At 41.0% G+C, this 18,493-nt stretch overlaps 1 protein-coding gene across 2 annotated transcripts in view; it reads left to right on the top strand.

Annotated features, from left to right (window-relative positions):
• The window catches only part of LOC117194183 (monocarboxylate transporter 13-like), a 45,640-nt gene that overhangs the window by 6,275 nt on the left and 20,872 nt on the right, over positions 1-18,493 (top strand). Inside the window, exon 4 of one of the 2 annotated variants that reach the window (XM_033398842.1) lies at positions 3,457-4,815. The exons of the other annotated variant lie outside the window; for it this stretch is intronic. Within the exon in view, the coding sequence (XP_033254733.1) occupies positions 3,457-3,554 (98 nt within the window). The 3' untranslated portion in view covers positions 3,555-4,815. Of the gene's footprint in view, positions 1-3,456; positions 4,816-18,493 lie in introns of those variants that run through there. 2 annotated transcript variants of the gene reach the window in all.

The following is an 18,493-nucleotide window of genomic DNA, read 5'->3' as shown; positions in this document are numbered from 1 at the left end:
ATCGTATTCAGGGAGTTGCTGGAAAGGTTCTCTTCATTTACAAGGCTGATGCGAGTTGTCGCTTGGGTCTACAGGATGTGTGATCGTAAGATCAAACGAAAGGTCTACCTTGATGTAGCTGAAATTGAAGAAGCTGTACTCATAGTGATCCGCAATGTACAGGATGTTGCATTTCATGATGAGCGGGTGGCGCTATTGACTGGACAGTGCATCGAAAAGAACAGCAAGCTGTGGAAGTTGTCTCCGATCATAGACGGAAGAGGAGTGATCCGAATGAATGGGCGTATTAATAACGCATGTTCGGTTGGAGAAGAAACCAGGCGTCCAATATTAATTCCCCAAGGGCATCACGTTACAAAATTGATCGTGCGACATTATCACGAGCTATGGAAACACCAGAATGAAATACGCAGAAATACGCAGAAAGTACTACATACCACACTGCCGACAGGAGGTTCGCCGTGCAGCTAGAAATTGTATGACTTTTAAAATCCAGAGAGCTTCACCAAAAATGCCATTAATGGGACAACTTCCTAAGGACAGACTCTCTCCGTACGCACGCCCATTCTCATATGTTGGAATCGACTATATGGGACCGTTTCTGGTTGTAAGAGGAAGGAGTACCGAGAAACGCTGGATATGCATATTTACATGCCTTACAATAAGAGCAATTCATTTGGAAATTGCCAGGGACCTGACAACAGATATGTGTCTTCGAGTATTGCATAACTTCATGGTGCGGCGCGAAAGACCAGTAAGAATCCGATCTGACAATGGTACCAATTTGGTGGGAGCTGAGCGTGAATTGAAAAGAGAATTACAGGACCTCGATCACACTAGAATAGCGAACGAGTTGTCAACCAAGCAGATCGAATGGCTGTTTAATTTCCCGCTAAGCCCCCATGCAGGTGGGTGCTGGGAAAGATTGGTACGCAGTGTGAAGAGGGCCATAGGACAAGCGCTGCATGACAAAAACCTGAAAGAAGACATACTGTATAGCCTAATGGTGTAACGCTGAAAACATAGTAAATTCCAGACCGCTTACACACATTGCTCTGGATAACCCCACAGACGATCCGATAACCCCTAATCACTTTCTTTTAGGTTCTCCCAATTCTAGCCAGACACCCCATCCCCAAGAGGAGAAGTACCAGCCAACTCGAAAGGAATGGCGCATCGCTCAGCAGATCTCACACTCATTTTGGAACAAGTGGCTCAATGAGTACCTACCAGACCTATGCAGACGGACAAAGTGGCATCACCCAGTGCCACCACTCGCTGAAATGGACATTGTTCTTATCTGTGATAAGAACCTTAATCGATCTCAATGAAAAAAGGGAGTTATTCTAGCAGTCACGCCTGGACGCGACGGACAGGTTCGCTCAGCCACTGTAAAGACGACGGCTGGAGTTCTACACCGCCCAACCTGTATGCTGGCAAAGCTAGACATATTGTAAATCACGAGCGTGCTTGATTCACGGTGGTGGGGATGTTGTCGAGAAAAATTAGCTTATATATACTTAGTTTTAAGCAAGGGCACAGATACCCTACATAAAGAAAAAAGAGAGAAGAAAAATGGCCACACTATGAAAAGACAAGAAGGTCACATTAGTTTGGGCAGTCGAAGAAAGAGCGGGGAGAAAAGACGAAGCGTGCGTAGATATATTACCTACATATAAGAATAAAATGTATTAACCTCCTTTTGCAAATAGGAAATAAAACGCAACCAACGCCTAAGATAAGATAAGCGATTGTGTTTTATCCGCAATTCTCACGTTCCTGGACTCAACATCTTTTATTTAGCTTCTTGGAAGCCAATGACGCTAGAGTTCTTGGAGTTTGTATGAAGACGGGCAGAGACTCGTGGTGCAAGCACTGAAGTATACTGGACATTGGAGAAGCGACGGAACCCACAAGGAGACGGTCATCTCGCTCGTGGGTGTATAATAAACATTGCAGAACACGAAGGCCAACGTGGGTGCGCAAGTCAGGCAGCTGAAAAAAGCGCACATTTATATGTATGTATGTATGCCCATACTGCCATCTCGCTCTAACCAACGAAGTTCTTGCGGGCCAGCAACTAGAGGTTTGAGTGCGCAGTTGGCTGATGAAATCGAGTGAAAATTTCTGGATTGTGGTTTGTTTGCTAAGTGCCAATTTGATTGTTGATTTGGGAAGAGGTTAGTCTGCGGGTGATGATTACCAGAGCAATGAGCAAATTAAGGGCAACGGATGAAATGGACGAGGACAACGTTGAGATGGGAAAAGTGGAAAGAGAAACCGCGCAAGGTGAAGCCTCAAATATGGAGGGGGCCGGGCCCGGCACATCAAAAGAAGCCCAATCACATGGCGTTGTTAACGTTATGATGGAGATGTGGCGCCAAATGCAAGAAGGTCAGCGGGCCAATGCAATGCAAATGCAGCAGTTCCAAATGGAAGTTCTGCGGATGAATCAAATTCAAATGGAGAAAAAAAAAATCCTTCTGCGATCCCTTGGTATTAGTGGAAGGACAACTGGCGAGCCAGGACCACAATCAACCACGGCTGAGCCCTCAGTGATATCAGACGCAGTCCCATCACCAAGGCAACCGGTTCCTTCTCAGGAAACGCAAAGAAAATTGTACGATCTACCGGAGTTTAATGGTGCTCCCGAAGAGTGGCCAATGTTCAACGAAGCTTTCACTATGACCACTGCAGAGTACGGATACAGTGACAGTCAAAATTTGTTACGCCTCCAAAAGGCAATAAAGGGCAAGGCTAGGGAGACCGTTGAATGTTTGCTTATTCACAGTTCTAACGTTTCAAATATTTTAGAGACCCTTAAACAAAATTTTGGTAGACCGGAGAAACTCGTAAAAAGCCAGATTAGTCGCGTTAGAGAATTTCCGAGAATTCGCGAAGGGAGATTGGAACAATTAGTAGAGTTCAAAATTAAGGTACAAAACTTGGCTTCATTCTTAGAAGCAGCTAACGCACATCAGCAGTTAAAAAACCCAACATTAATGGAGGAGTTAATCTTAAAGTTGCCAGTGCAACAGAGACTGGAGTGGGCACGACATTCCAAGCAACTAGGAGATGAAAAATCGAACAGTCATTTAAGTCTATGGCTTCAGGGATTGGCCGAAGAAGTGCAAGACGCAGGATTGGTTGACGATCAGACGACGTTCAAGCCAAAGAAGGAAAACTCGAGACTATTCCATGCAAACGACATCGGACTTGTAACCATGAAGGCGTGCTCCGCCTGCAATGGGAAACACGACTTGGAAAACTGTAACTCATTTTCCCAGTTAGAACTTGAAAAAAAATGGCAGCATGTAAGGGAAAGAAAATTATGCTTCAATTGCCTAAAGTACGGCCATCGTAGTCAAAAATGTAGACGACATCACCAATGTGGACTTGATGGATGTGCCAAACGCATTCACCGTTTGCTCCATGCAGAATCAGTTAATCAACCAGGCGAGGAAGTAAAGTTCACAGGAACAGCAACGCATGAGGCTAGCTCAATGATTTTGTTTAAGATATTGCCTGTTAATCTTCATGTAAAAATAAAATAGTGAGGTGCCACGCCTTTTTGGATGAAGGTTCTGCAGTAACCCTTATAAATAAAAGCCTGGCAGACGAGTTAGGATTACATGGGCCCAAAGAAAGTCTGACATTGCAATGGTTTGGAGAAAAGACATCAACGGAATTGGTCAGCCGATTTAATATTGGAATATGTGATGAACGTGGAGGCAAGGTCTATGCACTAAACGGAGTAAGGACTATTAAGGATTTACGGCTGCCGAAGCAATCCGTAAACATGTCTGAGCTAAGTTCGCAATACCCACACATAAAGAGTATTCCTGTGAAAGGCTATAGAAATGCTAGACCTGAAATACTAATCGGACTAGATAACCTACATTTGATAGCTCCAAAGCAAATGGGATACGTTGGGACAGCCATTGCATTAACCAATCTGGGATGGGTTCCGTATGGAAAATGTCGCGGAGAATCAGGACCCATGAGTAATGTAAAGGCCGTACATCTGGTTAAACACAATGACGAGAACATTGAACAGTTGGTGCGAGACTACATCACGAATTCGGAAATGGCTGTACGGATTGTGAAGAACCACGTAGAAGGCCGAGAAACTGAGAGATCGAACCGATTGCTATCAACCACGACAAAACGTATTGGTGACCGTTTTGAAACGGGATTACTATGGAAAGTGGATGAAGTCGTCTTGCCTGACAGCAAGAAAATGGCAATAAAGAGACAATTGTCTTTGGAAAGAAAATTTATACAAGTTAACACCCTAACAGTTCAATACTCTTATTTCCAATTAAAACGGAAAAAAGTATAAAAATTCTTGCCCAATAGTTTATTACCCAATTGTAATAACAATGCGCAAGAATTCTGTCACAATTTACACAAAAAGTAAAAACCATTTCCTGCCTAAAACAAGAACCGAAACATTGTATTTCTGAAAGTGCTTATGCGCTCCACTTCAAGTCAGCACTTCACGAGAAACCATCGCCCCCACCCCGTCTTCGACGTCGCGACTGCGATAATGTCGACAATGCATTTCTGATGACTCCACTGTTCTTCACCCCCAACATCGACCAGCAACATTGACTTCCTATTGCCGGTCAATAACTGCAACTCCGCTGTCACCACTGACGCCGCCGCCTACAATAATTCTGAAGACCCCAACAATTCGGCCTCTGCCGAAGTTCCTCTGCCGCGTTCATCGATAGGTTTCTTTAAGAATTATAATTCTAGATTTAAGCAGTCACATTCTGATATTCAATAAAAGCACTTCGCTAAAGTGAACAGAATCAAAATAATCTTTTATTTTGTCCTTCGAATAAGGATAAAATTAACTGGCGCCCGAGCAGGGACCTGACTAGTGAACAACACAGCAAAAAGTTTAGTACGTTCGCGAAAACTGCAAAAACTTGCAGCCGTCGGTCTCAATAATAATTACCGGTGTGACTCACAATATTTCGTAATATTGTCCGGTAAAACCCATCGGTGACTCCAATTCCTGAAAGTTCCGTACTCAGGAAAACCAACCAAAAAGGAGCGAAGTCCAGGAACCTCAGTAAGGTGATACCATCATAAAAGGGACCAATTCCGGATCGCCCGTTGGAGGAGCCACATCCAACATGTTAAGGTAAGTAAAACAAAAACAAAACGACGAAAACCAAAAAACATTTTTTTCAAGTGAAAATAAAATAAAGTGAAGGAAAAAATTCACAAAAGTGAATCAATTAAAAAAAATAAAAATAAATTTTCCGCGCGATACAAAAAATTATAAAACGGGAAACAAAAACCCCAAAAGGAAAAAGAAAATAAAAACCCAAACCTACGAAAGCTAAAACAAACAAAATACCTATTCACATATTTCAAAAACCATTTTCATATCTTACAAATACTTAATACTTGCACATAATGGCAAATCCTAATAACCTAATCAGACCTGCCGTTCTGGTTCAAGACCCCAATGCTGGTACAAATATGAGTAGGCAAGAAATTACATCCTTCGTAACCAAGTTAGTGAACACTTTATTCGAACGAGCCTCACCTAACCCTAACACCGACTTCCTCAACGCAGTTGATCAAGAAGTAAACCCTGCACTTCCTCACCATGCGAGTGACTACGACAAAATCCCAGACTTGTGTGGACGTTGACATGCAATGACTGCATCTTTCAAGAGGCGATGCAGTTACTGCACCGTCAAGTGGCCCGTGTGACACCAGCAGAAGGCTGTTACGCGCGGATCCCAGGCAAAACGCAGCCCTCCTCCCGCCCAACCGACCGAGGGGCGCTGCCGCATGACGCGCGGCGCGTAGCCGAACCAAACGCGAACATGCAAGAAAGATAGCTATTAGACTAACATTCGAGGAAAATTAGTACTAAACTTACTAAGAAACTAAGCATGCAATCAAAGTACAAATACCACTACAGTTACTAATTAATAGAAAGGTGTGTAAGGATTAATAATTTAATAAGAGGAAGAGAATTAGTGGTGGATATAATATGGTAGAGGGAATTATAATCCGAGCATAAGACCCTAAACGGTTCATGCAAGGAATAATTCGATCTACAAAGTGGAAGGAACAACGGTATAAAATTTCTAGTCAGTCTAATAGGAATCGTGAAGTTTATGCGGCTCAACAGATCAGGGCTGTCTATGTCACCCCTGATCAAGTTGTGCATAAATATCACACCAAGCATTTTTCTACGGTTAACTAAGGATGGGAGGTTTACTAATAGTAGTCTACTAGAGTAAGATGGGAGTCTTACACCCGCATCCCAGTTAAGGCCCCGCAGAGCAAAGAGTAAAAAGTTTTTCTGTACTGATTCTATACGGTCCTGGTGTACTTTGTACTGAGGGCACAATACACAGGAGCCGTATTCTAAGATCGGACGAACAAGCGAGGTATAGAGAGTCTTTGTTATATAGGGGTCGTCAAATTCCTTTGACCACCTCTTTATAAACCCAAGCACGCTCATGGCCTTATTTACCATGGTAGAAATGTGTTCGGAAAACTTTAACTTGGGGTCTAACATAACACCCAGATCATCCACCAGGGTAATTCTCTCAAGAGAACCACCAAATAGGGTGTAAGGAGCCAACAAAGGGCTAGAACGATGAAATGTCATAACTTTGCATTTCGAGGCATTAAGGTGTAACAAGTTTGCACAACACCATGACTGAAAGTTATTGAGATCGGATTGCAAGCGAGAATGAAATGAAATGTCCTTGTACTGGACACAGAGTTTAACATCATCCGCATACATAAGTACTCGAGAGTATGTTAATACTGAAGGTAAGTCATTAATAAAGAGTGTGAAGAGTAAGGGGCCTAGATGGCTGCCTTGTGGTACTCCCGAAGAAACCTTTACTGGGAAAGAGAGGGAGTTTTTGAAGAGGACTCTTTGAGACCTAGAACAAAGATAGCTAGAAATCCATCTCAGGAGGTTGGGCGGAAACCCTAAAAGGTCAAGTTTATGCGCTAAAAGGGAATGGTTTACAGAGTCGAATGCTTTACTAAAGTCGGTGTAAATAACATCCGTCTGTAAGTTACCTTGAAAGCCTTTAATAATGAAAGAGGTAAACTCTAACAAGTTCGTGGTGGTTGATCGCCGCCTTATAAATCCATGCTGAGTTGGAGATATAAGTGACTTGCAGAGATGTTGCAAGTGCGGAGTTAAAACCCTCTCAAACATTTTAGGAATAGCGGATAACTTTGCTATACCTCTATAATTTTTTGCATCAGACTTGCTACCTTTTTTATGGAGAGGAATTATAAACGATTCCTTCCAGATCGGGGGGAAGCAAGAAGAATCAATGGATAGGGTGAATAGTTTAAGCAAAGGTCCACACAGAGCCTCGGCGCAGTACCTGAGTACACAACCTGGAACCCCGTCTGGACCCGGTGAAAACACCGGCTTAACTAGTCGAAGATCATGAAGTAGGGAACATTCATTTAACAAGGGACTGAAAATGCCGTTCGACCTCGGTAAACCGTATGGGTACGGATGACCAGAGTAGCTTTCCTCAGAATAGGTGGTTTGGAAGAATTGGGCAAAAAGATCGGCAATTGCCTGATCATTATTTGCCGACGTATTACAAAATGATAGCGAGGATGGGTGTGCGGACGTTCTACGCTTACTGTTTACGAAGCTGTAAAACTGTTTAGGGTCCTGAGAAAAACGTATCCTGCATCGAGATAGGTAGTTCTTATAGCATTGAGCATTAAGAACTGAAAAGTTTGACCGAGCTAATACATAGCGAGAGTGAGAAGTAGGAGAACCCACTTCTTGAAATTTTTTATAAAGTCTTGATTTTAGGTTTTTTAGACTGGATAACTCTTTGGTAAACCAAGGGGGTTTTCCAGATCTAGTCGGACAAGAAAGCGGGACACAAGAATCGAAAAATGTGCCAAGAGCATTGTAAAAAATGTTTGTGCCTTTTATGATATCAGTGCACAAGTACAAAGCGGACCAATCAAAATCCCTAATGAGGTTATTAAGCTTCGCAAACTCGGCTTTACGAAAGCAGCGGACACGTTCGGGCAGCCTACTCGACCGATCCAATACAGTTGGTCCTATATCTAGCGACACCTCGAAAGTAGGGTGGTAGGCGTCTTCAGGTATAGTGAGCGGAAGGGCTCGGGTTAACAACACTATGGTCGGATCCGATACAAAGCACAGATCAAGCAATCGACCCAAGGAATTATTCACATGGTTGACTTGAGACAGGGATAGGTCAAGCAAGCCGTCAACAAAGTCATGTCGTGACATGGGCACTAGGATACTAGACTCGTTTACCGAAGACCAAACAGTTCCTGGCAAGTTGAAGTCACCAAGAACTATCATACGATCTTTATCAGATAGCGAGGAAGAAACAGCGGTTAAAGCGGACAAGTGCTGCTCATAAATTGAAATATCCGAAGAAGGTGGGATATACGAGCAAGTAATGAATATAGCGAAAGCGGGAAGAATCAGTTTTACACACAGGAATTCCAGTTCCTGTTGAACTTGGACTGTGAAGTGTTCCGACGTGAAGTAAGAGTCCACTGCAACTAGAACCCCCCCTGCCCGTCGAGACGAACGGTCCTTTCTAAAAGTTGTGTACCGACCTGCCAAAACCTCGGAACTAAGAATGTCCGGCTTTAACCAGGTTTCAGTAAACACAATAACGTGGGAAGCAAATGCAACACTATCCCGGAAAAGAATGCTGAGCTTACTACGCAAGCCTCTTACATTCTGATAGGTTACTAAAAGAGAAGTTAGTTTTTTGGAAAGGTGGAAGCAAGACGGGAAGTTGAGGAAGAGGAAGTTGAGGTTGAGGTTGAGGGTGGCACACTGGAAAGGTTTGGAAGGGATATGGGGGGCCTATTCTTCTTCTTAGCCTTAAACTCCTTCACCACCAAATGCTCCGGCCAAAATTTGGCGGAGCAAATGGTGTCAAATTGAGTTGGGGAGATGCTTATCTTAAACGAGGCTATCTCCCTGGCATAAGAGAAGTTAAATTTCTCCACCTTTAAACCCACGGCTTTTATTTTGCTTTGAATAAAAGCAATTACATCATTAGATGTGAGGTCAGGGGCCAGCCGTGAAACAAAAACTTGTCGTTTTGGTGGGACTCCCACCAGTGGTTTAGTCACCACAGGCCTAGTACCTGTGGTGGCAATATCCGGAGGTCCGGAACGTCTATTTACTGGTGGGATCGGTATAGACGGGACAACTAGCGAACTTGCGGACACCACGGACACGGACGCTGCAGACGTACTTGGCTGCACATTCTCCGAGGCGATGAATTCGGCTACCGAATCTGCGTCGCCAGCAGCTGTCGTTGCCCTTGGAGTGGCAAACGAGATCAACTGCTGCACACTTGGAGTGGTCGGAGTCAGTTTTTCGGCGGCGCACGGCTGAGTGACGGTTGGCAATTGCAGATCCCGCGGAGTGACCTTTTTGCGCCTCGGAGACTCATTCAGCAGTTTTAAACCGCTAAACTGAGCCTCCATGGCTAGGAGCCGATCGTATTGGTTTTTAAAACCAACGGTCAGCTCCTTAAAGCCACTCCGCGTCTGCCTCATGAAAGCCACCATGTCTTTCTCCACCGCACGGCATGCCTCGCAACTGTAATGCAAGCCATTACGTTTGGCTATAGCATCACTCACGAGGCCAGAAAATCCAGCGCATTTTGCGTGCACTACGCTGTCGCAGAGCCAGCAGGGGACATTCGGCTGATCGTGGGTGATCTGCTTCTTACAGCTTTTTTTGGCACAGACCACAGCGTATTCCATTTTATTTTATTATTTATTTATATATATACTATTGTTTGCAAAACAAATTGGTATCAGACCAATGTGCCAGACAACGCTCAAAGCGGAATTGGTAAAAAAAAAAGAGAGCAGAGTGGAGAGCGGTTATAGCGAGAGCTACTAAGCAGAGAGCGCTATTGCTCAGAAAGTTTAAAGAGCGAGAGAGAAAGAACAGTTATTGAAGTTGAGGTGATAGCGAGAGAGTGATAAAACAACAAAAGCTACCAGACGAGAGCGGACTAAAATGCAATGTAATGCGTACTCACTCACTGCAACAACACAAACACAAGCACAAGCACAAGCCGACGCCGAAAAATAAAAAGTTAAATAATGTTTTAACACAAATCAAAAGGCATGCACTCGCGTAATAGAATAGGTTTCCAGATTGTCGTCTGGTTAGGAAGTAAATTTAGAATTTAGTTAGGAAAACACCGGCTGTTTATTCAAAACAAAAGGAAAAAATGCGGAGCGCAAAACAAAAACACGTCTGATCACTACGAAAGATACGGTTGTTCGACTTAGTGAAAAGTATTCGGGAATTTTCGGGAAGCTTAAACGAATTTAGTTCCTGGAAAAAGGGAGTAGATAGGATTCTAGGGGACTTTGCAGACATAGTAGGAACCCGAAAGTACGGTGGGATCCTTCAAGTCATTCGAAACAAGATTGTCGGAAATGCCGATACGGCATTAGAATCATACAACATTCCTCTTAATTGGAATGCTATTTCCAAATGTTTAACCCTACACTATGGTGACAAGAGAGACCTGAGTACATTAGAGTACCAGATGACCATGCTAGTGCAGGGAAATCAACAGTCAGTGGAAGATTATCATCAAGTCGTTTATCACCAAATGTCACTGATTCTAAATAAAATAGGTTGCATGGAATTAGGAAGGGAAGTAGAACAAATAATGACCAAACTATACCGCGATAAAGCTTTAGATACTTTTGTCAGAGGACTACGAGGAGATCTTCCTCGACTCCTGGGTATGAAAGAACCAGCAGACCTCCCATCAGCTCTACACCTTTGTTTAAAATTAGAAAACCAGAACTATCGTTCTAATTATGCTAACGCCAAAGCACCCACTATTGGATTTAGGGGATCAAATCAAAAACCAATTCCAGCACCCCGATCAAATATCAACTATAATAACTTTAGGCAACCTCTTCAGTACCACCAGTATAATCAATATAAGCCTTCAGTTCCTCCCAGACAAAACTATAATTACCAAACACCTCAAGTTACACAGAGTTATCCCCGTCAACAATTCCCTCAGAATAACATTCCGAATCGTCCGATCGCACCAAAGCCAATGCCAAAACCAGAACCAATGGAGATAGATCCAAGTCTCCATACTAGAAATGTCAACTATATGAATCGTCCGCATTTTCAAGCAGGAAAACGACCCCCAACAACTCAAAATGTAATAGAAACGAGGGGGAACGCTGTGAGTTGCTGCGGACACCGCAACTCTACAGTTATAGCCGATACTTAGTCAGTATGGCTCTCCTGCGGCAGACGCCGCTAATATTAAACGACACGACAAAGAGTGCGTGCGAGAGAGACAGAACATTAGTCTGAGCGTGACGTCAGGCGCTGCGTAGCCACTGCAAATTGATTTGTTCCTTTTGGGTATAAAAATGATCCGATCCAGCAATCTGATAGATATGGTCATTATCTATGATTCTGCGTTTTTAGTTTTCTCGAATGTGCAATATTGTGGATGCAACAGATTTTCGTCCTTTGTGGGGGCGGAAGGGGGTGGGGCGAAATTCTGAGATATAGGTTTTATAGTGAGATCTAACAGAAGTGCGGATACCAAATTTGGTTACTCTAGCCTTAATAGTCTCTGAGATTTGTGGATGCCCCAGATTTTCGTCCTTTGCGGGGGCGGAAGGGGGTGTGGCGAAATTTGGACACGAAACGGTCAAGGTCCGATATCACAGGAGTGTGGATACCAAATTTGGTTGCTCTGGCTCTTATAGGTTCTGAGATCCTTGAACTCATATTTTGCAATTGGCAAAGCCGACCATGAAACCTGTGTGTTAGAGAGAGACAGAGCGAGAAAGAATGAAATTGTTTTCTTGATTCTGGCTATAATAATTATACGATCTGGTTGAGATTTTACACTCTAGAACATATTTATCGTATCTTTAAAAATGTGGATGCCACAGATTTTCGTCCTTTGTGGGGGCGGAAGTGGGCGGGGCGAAGTTTTGAAATATTTTTGATGCTGATCCAGAATATATATACTTTATGGGGTCGGAAACGATTCCTTCTGGACGTTACACACATCCACTTTTACCACAAATCTAATATACCCCAATACTCATTTTGAGTATCGGGTATAAAAACTCCTCACTACCCTATATAGAGTGTAGATTGAGGAGTGGACAGACCTTAAAAATCTTAGTAGATAACGGCTCTAATAAGAGCAATATTCAACCCCAACATGTTAATAACCCAATTTTAAACCAAAAAACTTTTAACGCTATCACCGTTAGTGGTAGCATAAAATTAACACATCATAAAATTGCAAACCTTTTCAATATCCCTAATATTAATGTAAAATTCTTTCTGTTACCCACCTTAAAATCATTTGACGGCATACTAGGAAATGACTACCTCAAAGAATTAGGAGCAGTCATTGACATAAAAAAACGAACACTAACAATAAACAATGGTCATGTTATTCCGATAAAGGAAAAATTCTTGGAAGCAGTGAATGTCATATTCAATAGGACAGAACATCTAACAGAAACACAAAAACTAAACCTTGAAAACCTCTTTAAAACACACTCTAATTTGTTCGCAGATCCAAACAGAAAACTTACTTACACCACAAACATTAAAGCAGATATCCGCACCACCTCTGATACTCCAGTTTATTCACGATGTTACCCCCTACCAAAACAGAAGTAGAGAAACAAATAAAAGAACTACTAGATGACGGGATAATTAGACCATCTAGGTCCCCGTACAATTCCCCCGTATGGCTGGTTCCGAAAAAAATGGATGCCTCTCAAAAGAAAAAATTCAGAGTAGTCATCGACTACAGGAAACTAAATTTAGTTACTGTTGCCGATAAATATCCCATTCCAAATATAAATGAAGTTTTAGCACAACTAGGAAACAACAAGTTCTTTTCAGTACTAGATCTTAAAAGTGGTTTCCATCAAATTCTATTAAAAAAATCAGATATCGAAAAAACTGCATTCTCCATCAACAACGGTAAATACGAATTCACACGTCTCCCCTTTGGACTAAAAAATGCACCGGCAATATTCCAACGCACCCTTGACGATATCCTACGACCACATATTGGTGAAATCTGCTATATTTATATTGACGACATAAATATTTTTGGGAAAGATGAAAAAACACATGCTAACAATCTCGCGACCATATTCGATACCCTTGAACAAGCCAATATTAAATGCCAACTCGACAAATGCGAGTTCTTTAAAAATAAAGTAGAATTTTTAGGATTTATTATTTCCGATAGAGGCATAGAAACCAATCCTGCAAAGGTGGAAGCCATTTCCAAGTATCCTTGTCCGAAAACATTAAAGGATCACAGACCCTTCCTTGGATTGTCCGGTTACTATAGAAGATTCATAAAGGACTATGCAATGCTAGCCAAACCACTTACCTCATTATGAAGAGGGGAAAATGGTCGCGTATCTAAAAACAATTCGAGCAAAAAAATCATTCACCTTGACCCAGAGGCAATGGAAGCTTTCAAAAAAACTCAAGAACACCCTCATTTCGACAGAAGTCATTTTACAATACCCAGATTTCAATAAAGAGTTTCAACTCACAACAAATGCCTCAAATTTCGCATTAGGAGCAGTTCTTGCTCAAAATGACAAACCAATATCCTTCATTTCCCGAACCCTTTCGAAAGCCGAAGAAAATTATGCAGCAAACGAAAAAGAAATGCTAGCAATAATATGGTCATTGAAGTCTTTGAGAAATTATCTCTATGGGGGAGCAAAGGTAAAAATTTACACCGACCATCAACCCTTAACCCATTCCATGAGCGATTGGAATGGAAACGCGAGAATAAAACGATGGAGAACATTTTTGGAAGAGTACGACTATCAGCTAATCTACAAACCAGGAAAAGCCAATGTAGTAGCTGACTCTTTGTCCAGAATCAAGGAGATAAACTCCATCACGACACAACATAGTAGCCAAAGTTCCTCCGAAAGGTTAATTCATAGTATGGAAATACCAATAAATGCTTTTAAAAACCAAATCTTTATTATTCCAGGAAACGAAAATAATTACAAATTTAGTATACCATTTCCAACATTTCATCGACATGAAATTACACAAAACACATTCACCGAAGCTGATTTATTACAAATAATAAAAAAATACCTTAACCCCTCCGTTATTAATGGAATTCAAACAACCGAACATATTATGGGACAAATCCAAAAATATACCCATCAAATTTCTTCCAATACAAAGTTAGATTCACACAAAGTAGAGTAGAAGATCTAAGTAACGAAAGCCAACAAGAAGAAGAGATCTTAAAAGTTCACAACAAGGCCCACAGGAAAGCCGTAGAAAATCAAAAACAACTCATCGAAAAATTATATTTTCCAAAAATGAAACAGAAAATTTCCACTATAGTAAAGCAGTGTCAGATTTGTAAGGAAGTAAAATACGACAGACACCCCACTAATCCCGAAATCGTGGAAACACCAATACCACAATATCCAGGTCACACTATTCACATTGATATTTATTCCACAGAAAGAAATTTAGTTTTGACAGCAATAGACAAATTTTCCAAATTAGCCCAAGGAAGAATCATCAAATCCAAATCCATCGAAGATATAAAACCATCCCTGCATGATATTCTGTTTTATTTCGGCGTGCCAAAAAATGTAGTAATTGACAATGAAAAATCCTTAAATTCAGCTTCCATAACGTTTATGGTGAAAGACCAATTGGGAATTCAGATATTTACAGCTCCACCATACAAAAGCTCAGTAAATGGACAGGTAGAAAGATTCCATTCCACCCTCTCAGAAATAATGCGGTGTTTAAAAAGTAAAGGAATCTATAGCACATTTCAAGAATTTCTGAATCAGGCCATTTACGAGTACAATTTCTCGATACACTCAGTAACCAACAGAAAACCGTTAAAAGTATTCTTTGGTAGAAACGTAACAACAAATCCTGACCAATACGAAATAAGCCGACAAAATAATATTGACAAACTTAAAAACAAACAGGACTCGGATTTGAAAAATCACAACAAGAAAAAAAAACCGATAATACTATACTCACCAGGTCAAGAAATATTCGTAAAAATAAACACACGGTTAGGATCAAAATTGTCTCCAAGATTTGAAAAAGAAACAGTAAAAGAAGACAATAACACTACAATTAAAACTGTGTCAGGAAAAATTGTTCACAAAAGTAACATAAAAAGTTAATAACTGTCCGATATTCATAGGTCCATGTTCATGTCCGTATTAAAATGACTAAAGGTTATATTATATGAAATAACTACACCCAAAACTAAAAGATTTATCCGATTGCGGGTTCCATCCGATTATAGCACCACGAATCGGAAAATACCCGAAAATACAATTTTTTTACGATATTCTTCATTCTCTTCCAGATTGATAACATCATTACTCCTCCTACAATTATTAGCTGGATCTATCGAAATAACCAACTATACCGATAGCCATGTTTTAACCATTCATACTAAAACAGGCAAACTAACCTCAGAACATACAAAACTAATTCATGTCATAGATTTAACACTAATAAAACAAACTCTAGACCAAACTCTTTGGTACATAGAAAAAGACCTAAAAAATAATGATTTTTATAATACCTTGGACCATGAAATAAACCAAACTTACCTTATATTAAATACACTTATACCCACTCGACACAGTAGATCTATAGATATGATCGGCACGGCATGGAAATATATAGCCGGAAGTCCCGATCATGATGACCTAAATATGATCCAAAATAATCTTTATGATATAATTTCAAATTATAATAAGCAAATAGTAATAAATACACAATTTGAGAAACGAATAAACAAACTCACAGAAATAATCAATAGACTCTTGAATACAATAAAACGAGTTGGAACGTTGTGAGTTGCTGCGGACACCGCAACTCTACAGTTATACCCGATACTAAGACAGTGTGGCTCTCCTCCGGCAGACGCCGCTAATCTTAAACGACACGACAAAGAGTGCGTACGAGAGAGACAGAAAATCAGTCTGAGCGTGACGTCGGGCGCTGCGTAGCCACTGAAAATTGATTTCTTGCTTTTGGCTACAAAAATGATCCGATCTGATCCAGATTCAGCAATCTGACAGATATGGTCATTTTCTATGATTCTGCGTTTTTAGTTTTCTCGAATGTGCAATATTGTGGATGCAACAGATTTTCGTCCTTTGTGGGGGCGGAAGGGGGTGGGGCGAAATTCTGAGATATACGTTTTATAGTGAGATCTAACAGAAGTGCGGATACCAAATTTGGTTACTCTAGCCTTAATAGTCTCTGAGATTTGTGGATGCCCCAGATTTTCGTCCTTTGCGTGGGCGGAAGGGGGTGTGGCGAAATTTGGACACAAAACGGTGAAGGTCAGATATCACAGGAGTGTGGATACCAAATTTGGTTGCTCTGGCTCTTATAGGTTCTGAGATCCTTGAACTCATATTTTGCAATTGGCAAAACCGACTATGAAACCTGTGTGTTAGAGAGAGACAGAGCGAGAAAGAATGAAATTGTTTTCTTGATTCTGGCTATAATAATTATACGATCTGGTTGAGATTTTACACTCTCGAACATATAGTCATCCTCTAAGATTCTGCGTTTTTGGTTTTATCGTATCTTTAAAAATGTGGATGCCACAGATTTTCGCCCTTTGTGGGGGCGGAAGTGGGCGGCGCGAAGTTTTGAAATATTTTTGTACTAGTGACATATCACAGAAGTCTGAATACAAAACATCGTTGCTCTAGCTCTTATAGTCTTTGAGCACTAGGCGCTGAAGGGGACGGACAGACGGACGGACGGACAGACGGACAGACAGACATGGCTCAATCGACACGGCTATTGATGCTGATCAAGAATATATATACTTTATGGGGTCGGAAACGATTCCTTCTGGACGTTACACACATCCACTTTTACCACAAATCTAATATACCCCAATACTCATTTTAAGTATCGGGTATAAAAACACATTACTCTATATTATTAAGATCCCTAAGTTAGACAAAGAAACCTATAAAGATATCATTATTCGACCGGTCGTCCGAAAAAACCTCATTGTTAATTTACCTTTCCAAGAAATATTTATTAATGAATAATGAATAATGTAATCAACTTAAACCACGATAACTGTATTAGTAGATTATTGATAGGGAAAGATTCCTCGTGTAACTACAGCAATGCAGAACACATCGAACCTATAGAAGAAATAGATTCCGACTCACTCCTCCTAAATAACTTCAACGGAACAATAAAATGGCAAAACGGCTATGAAAAACTAAGGGGCACGTACTTACTAAAGTACTGGAACTGTTTGAGATGCCAAGCTTTTTTGGCACCTATGTGTTTCAAAAATGAAAAGAGATTTCGGGTTAAACTTTATAATTCGTATTTAATCTTGGTGTCTTAGCGGAAGCCGATTGCTTGCTATTGCCAGATAAACCTTATGCGAGATCGATATGCAACCATGCGCAGAGGGGTTAGCATAGAACTAAACTATAGACGACGGCGTTAGATCAAAGTGATCAACGTTTTACAACATAGGCGGCTCTCTCTGCTCATACAATAATAATGTTAAAGTTACGGTTATTCTTCAGCGGCTGGCCCGAACAGGAACGATACAATAAACATTAACGAAAAGAAATTTACAAACATTCACAAAACTATAACCAAACCACAAACTCCAATGGTACAAGTAGGCCCATTGCAAGGAAAACGCATAAAAATACTTTCTCTCAAAGAACTCGATGATCTTCACATCAACAATACGAAACACTTAAACTTCCTTCAAACTCACTCCTCAATAAATAGTATGACTCTTATTACGCTATTTACAATTGCAATAATACTGATCATAATATCACATGTGTGTCGAAAACCACAAAAAGTGATACTCAACATTCCTCCAGAAATACCAGACATCAAAATCAAAACCGATACAAAGATACCAACAAACACAAAACAAAATCTTGAATTTAATAACATACCATATTTCTAAAAATTCATTTGAGGACAAATGAAATAAGAGGGGAAGAGTTAACACCCTAAGAGTTCAATACTCTTATTTCCAATTAAAACAGAAAAAAGTATAAAAATTCTTGCCCAATAGTTTATTACCCAATTGTAATAACAATGCGCAAGAATTCTGTCACAATTTACACAAAAAGTAAAAACCATTTCCTGCCTAAAGCAAGAACCGAAACATTGTATTTCTGAAAGTGCTTATGCGCTCCACTTCAAGTCAGCACTTCACGAGAAACCATCGCCCCCACCCCGTCTTCGACGTCGCGACTGCGATAATGTCGACAATGCATTTCTGATGACTCCGCTGTTCTTCACCCCCAACATCGACCAGCAACATTGGCTTCCGATTGCCGGTCAATAACTGCAACTCCGCTGTCGCCACTG

This window comes from Drosophila miranda (genome assembly GCF_003369915.1).
Source record: "Drosophila miranda strain MSH22 chromosome Y unlocalized genomic scaffold, D.miranda_PacBio2.1 Contig_Y2_pilon, whole genome shotgun sequence".
NCBI lineage: Eukaryota > Metazoa > Arthropoda > Insecta > Diptera > Drosophilidae > Drosophila > Drosophila miranda.
Note: the sequence above shows the minus strand (reverse complement) of the source record. Positions and strands in the feature narration are given on the sequence as shown.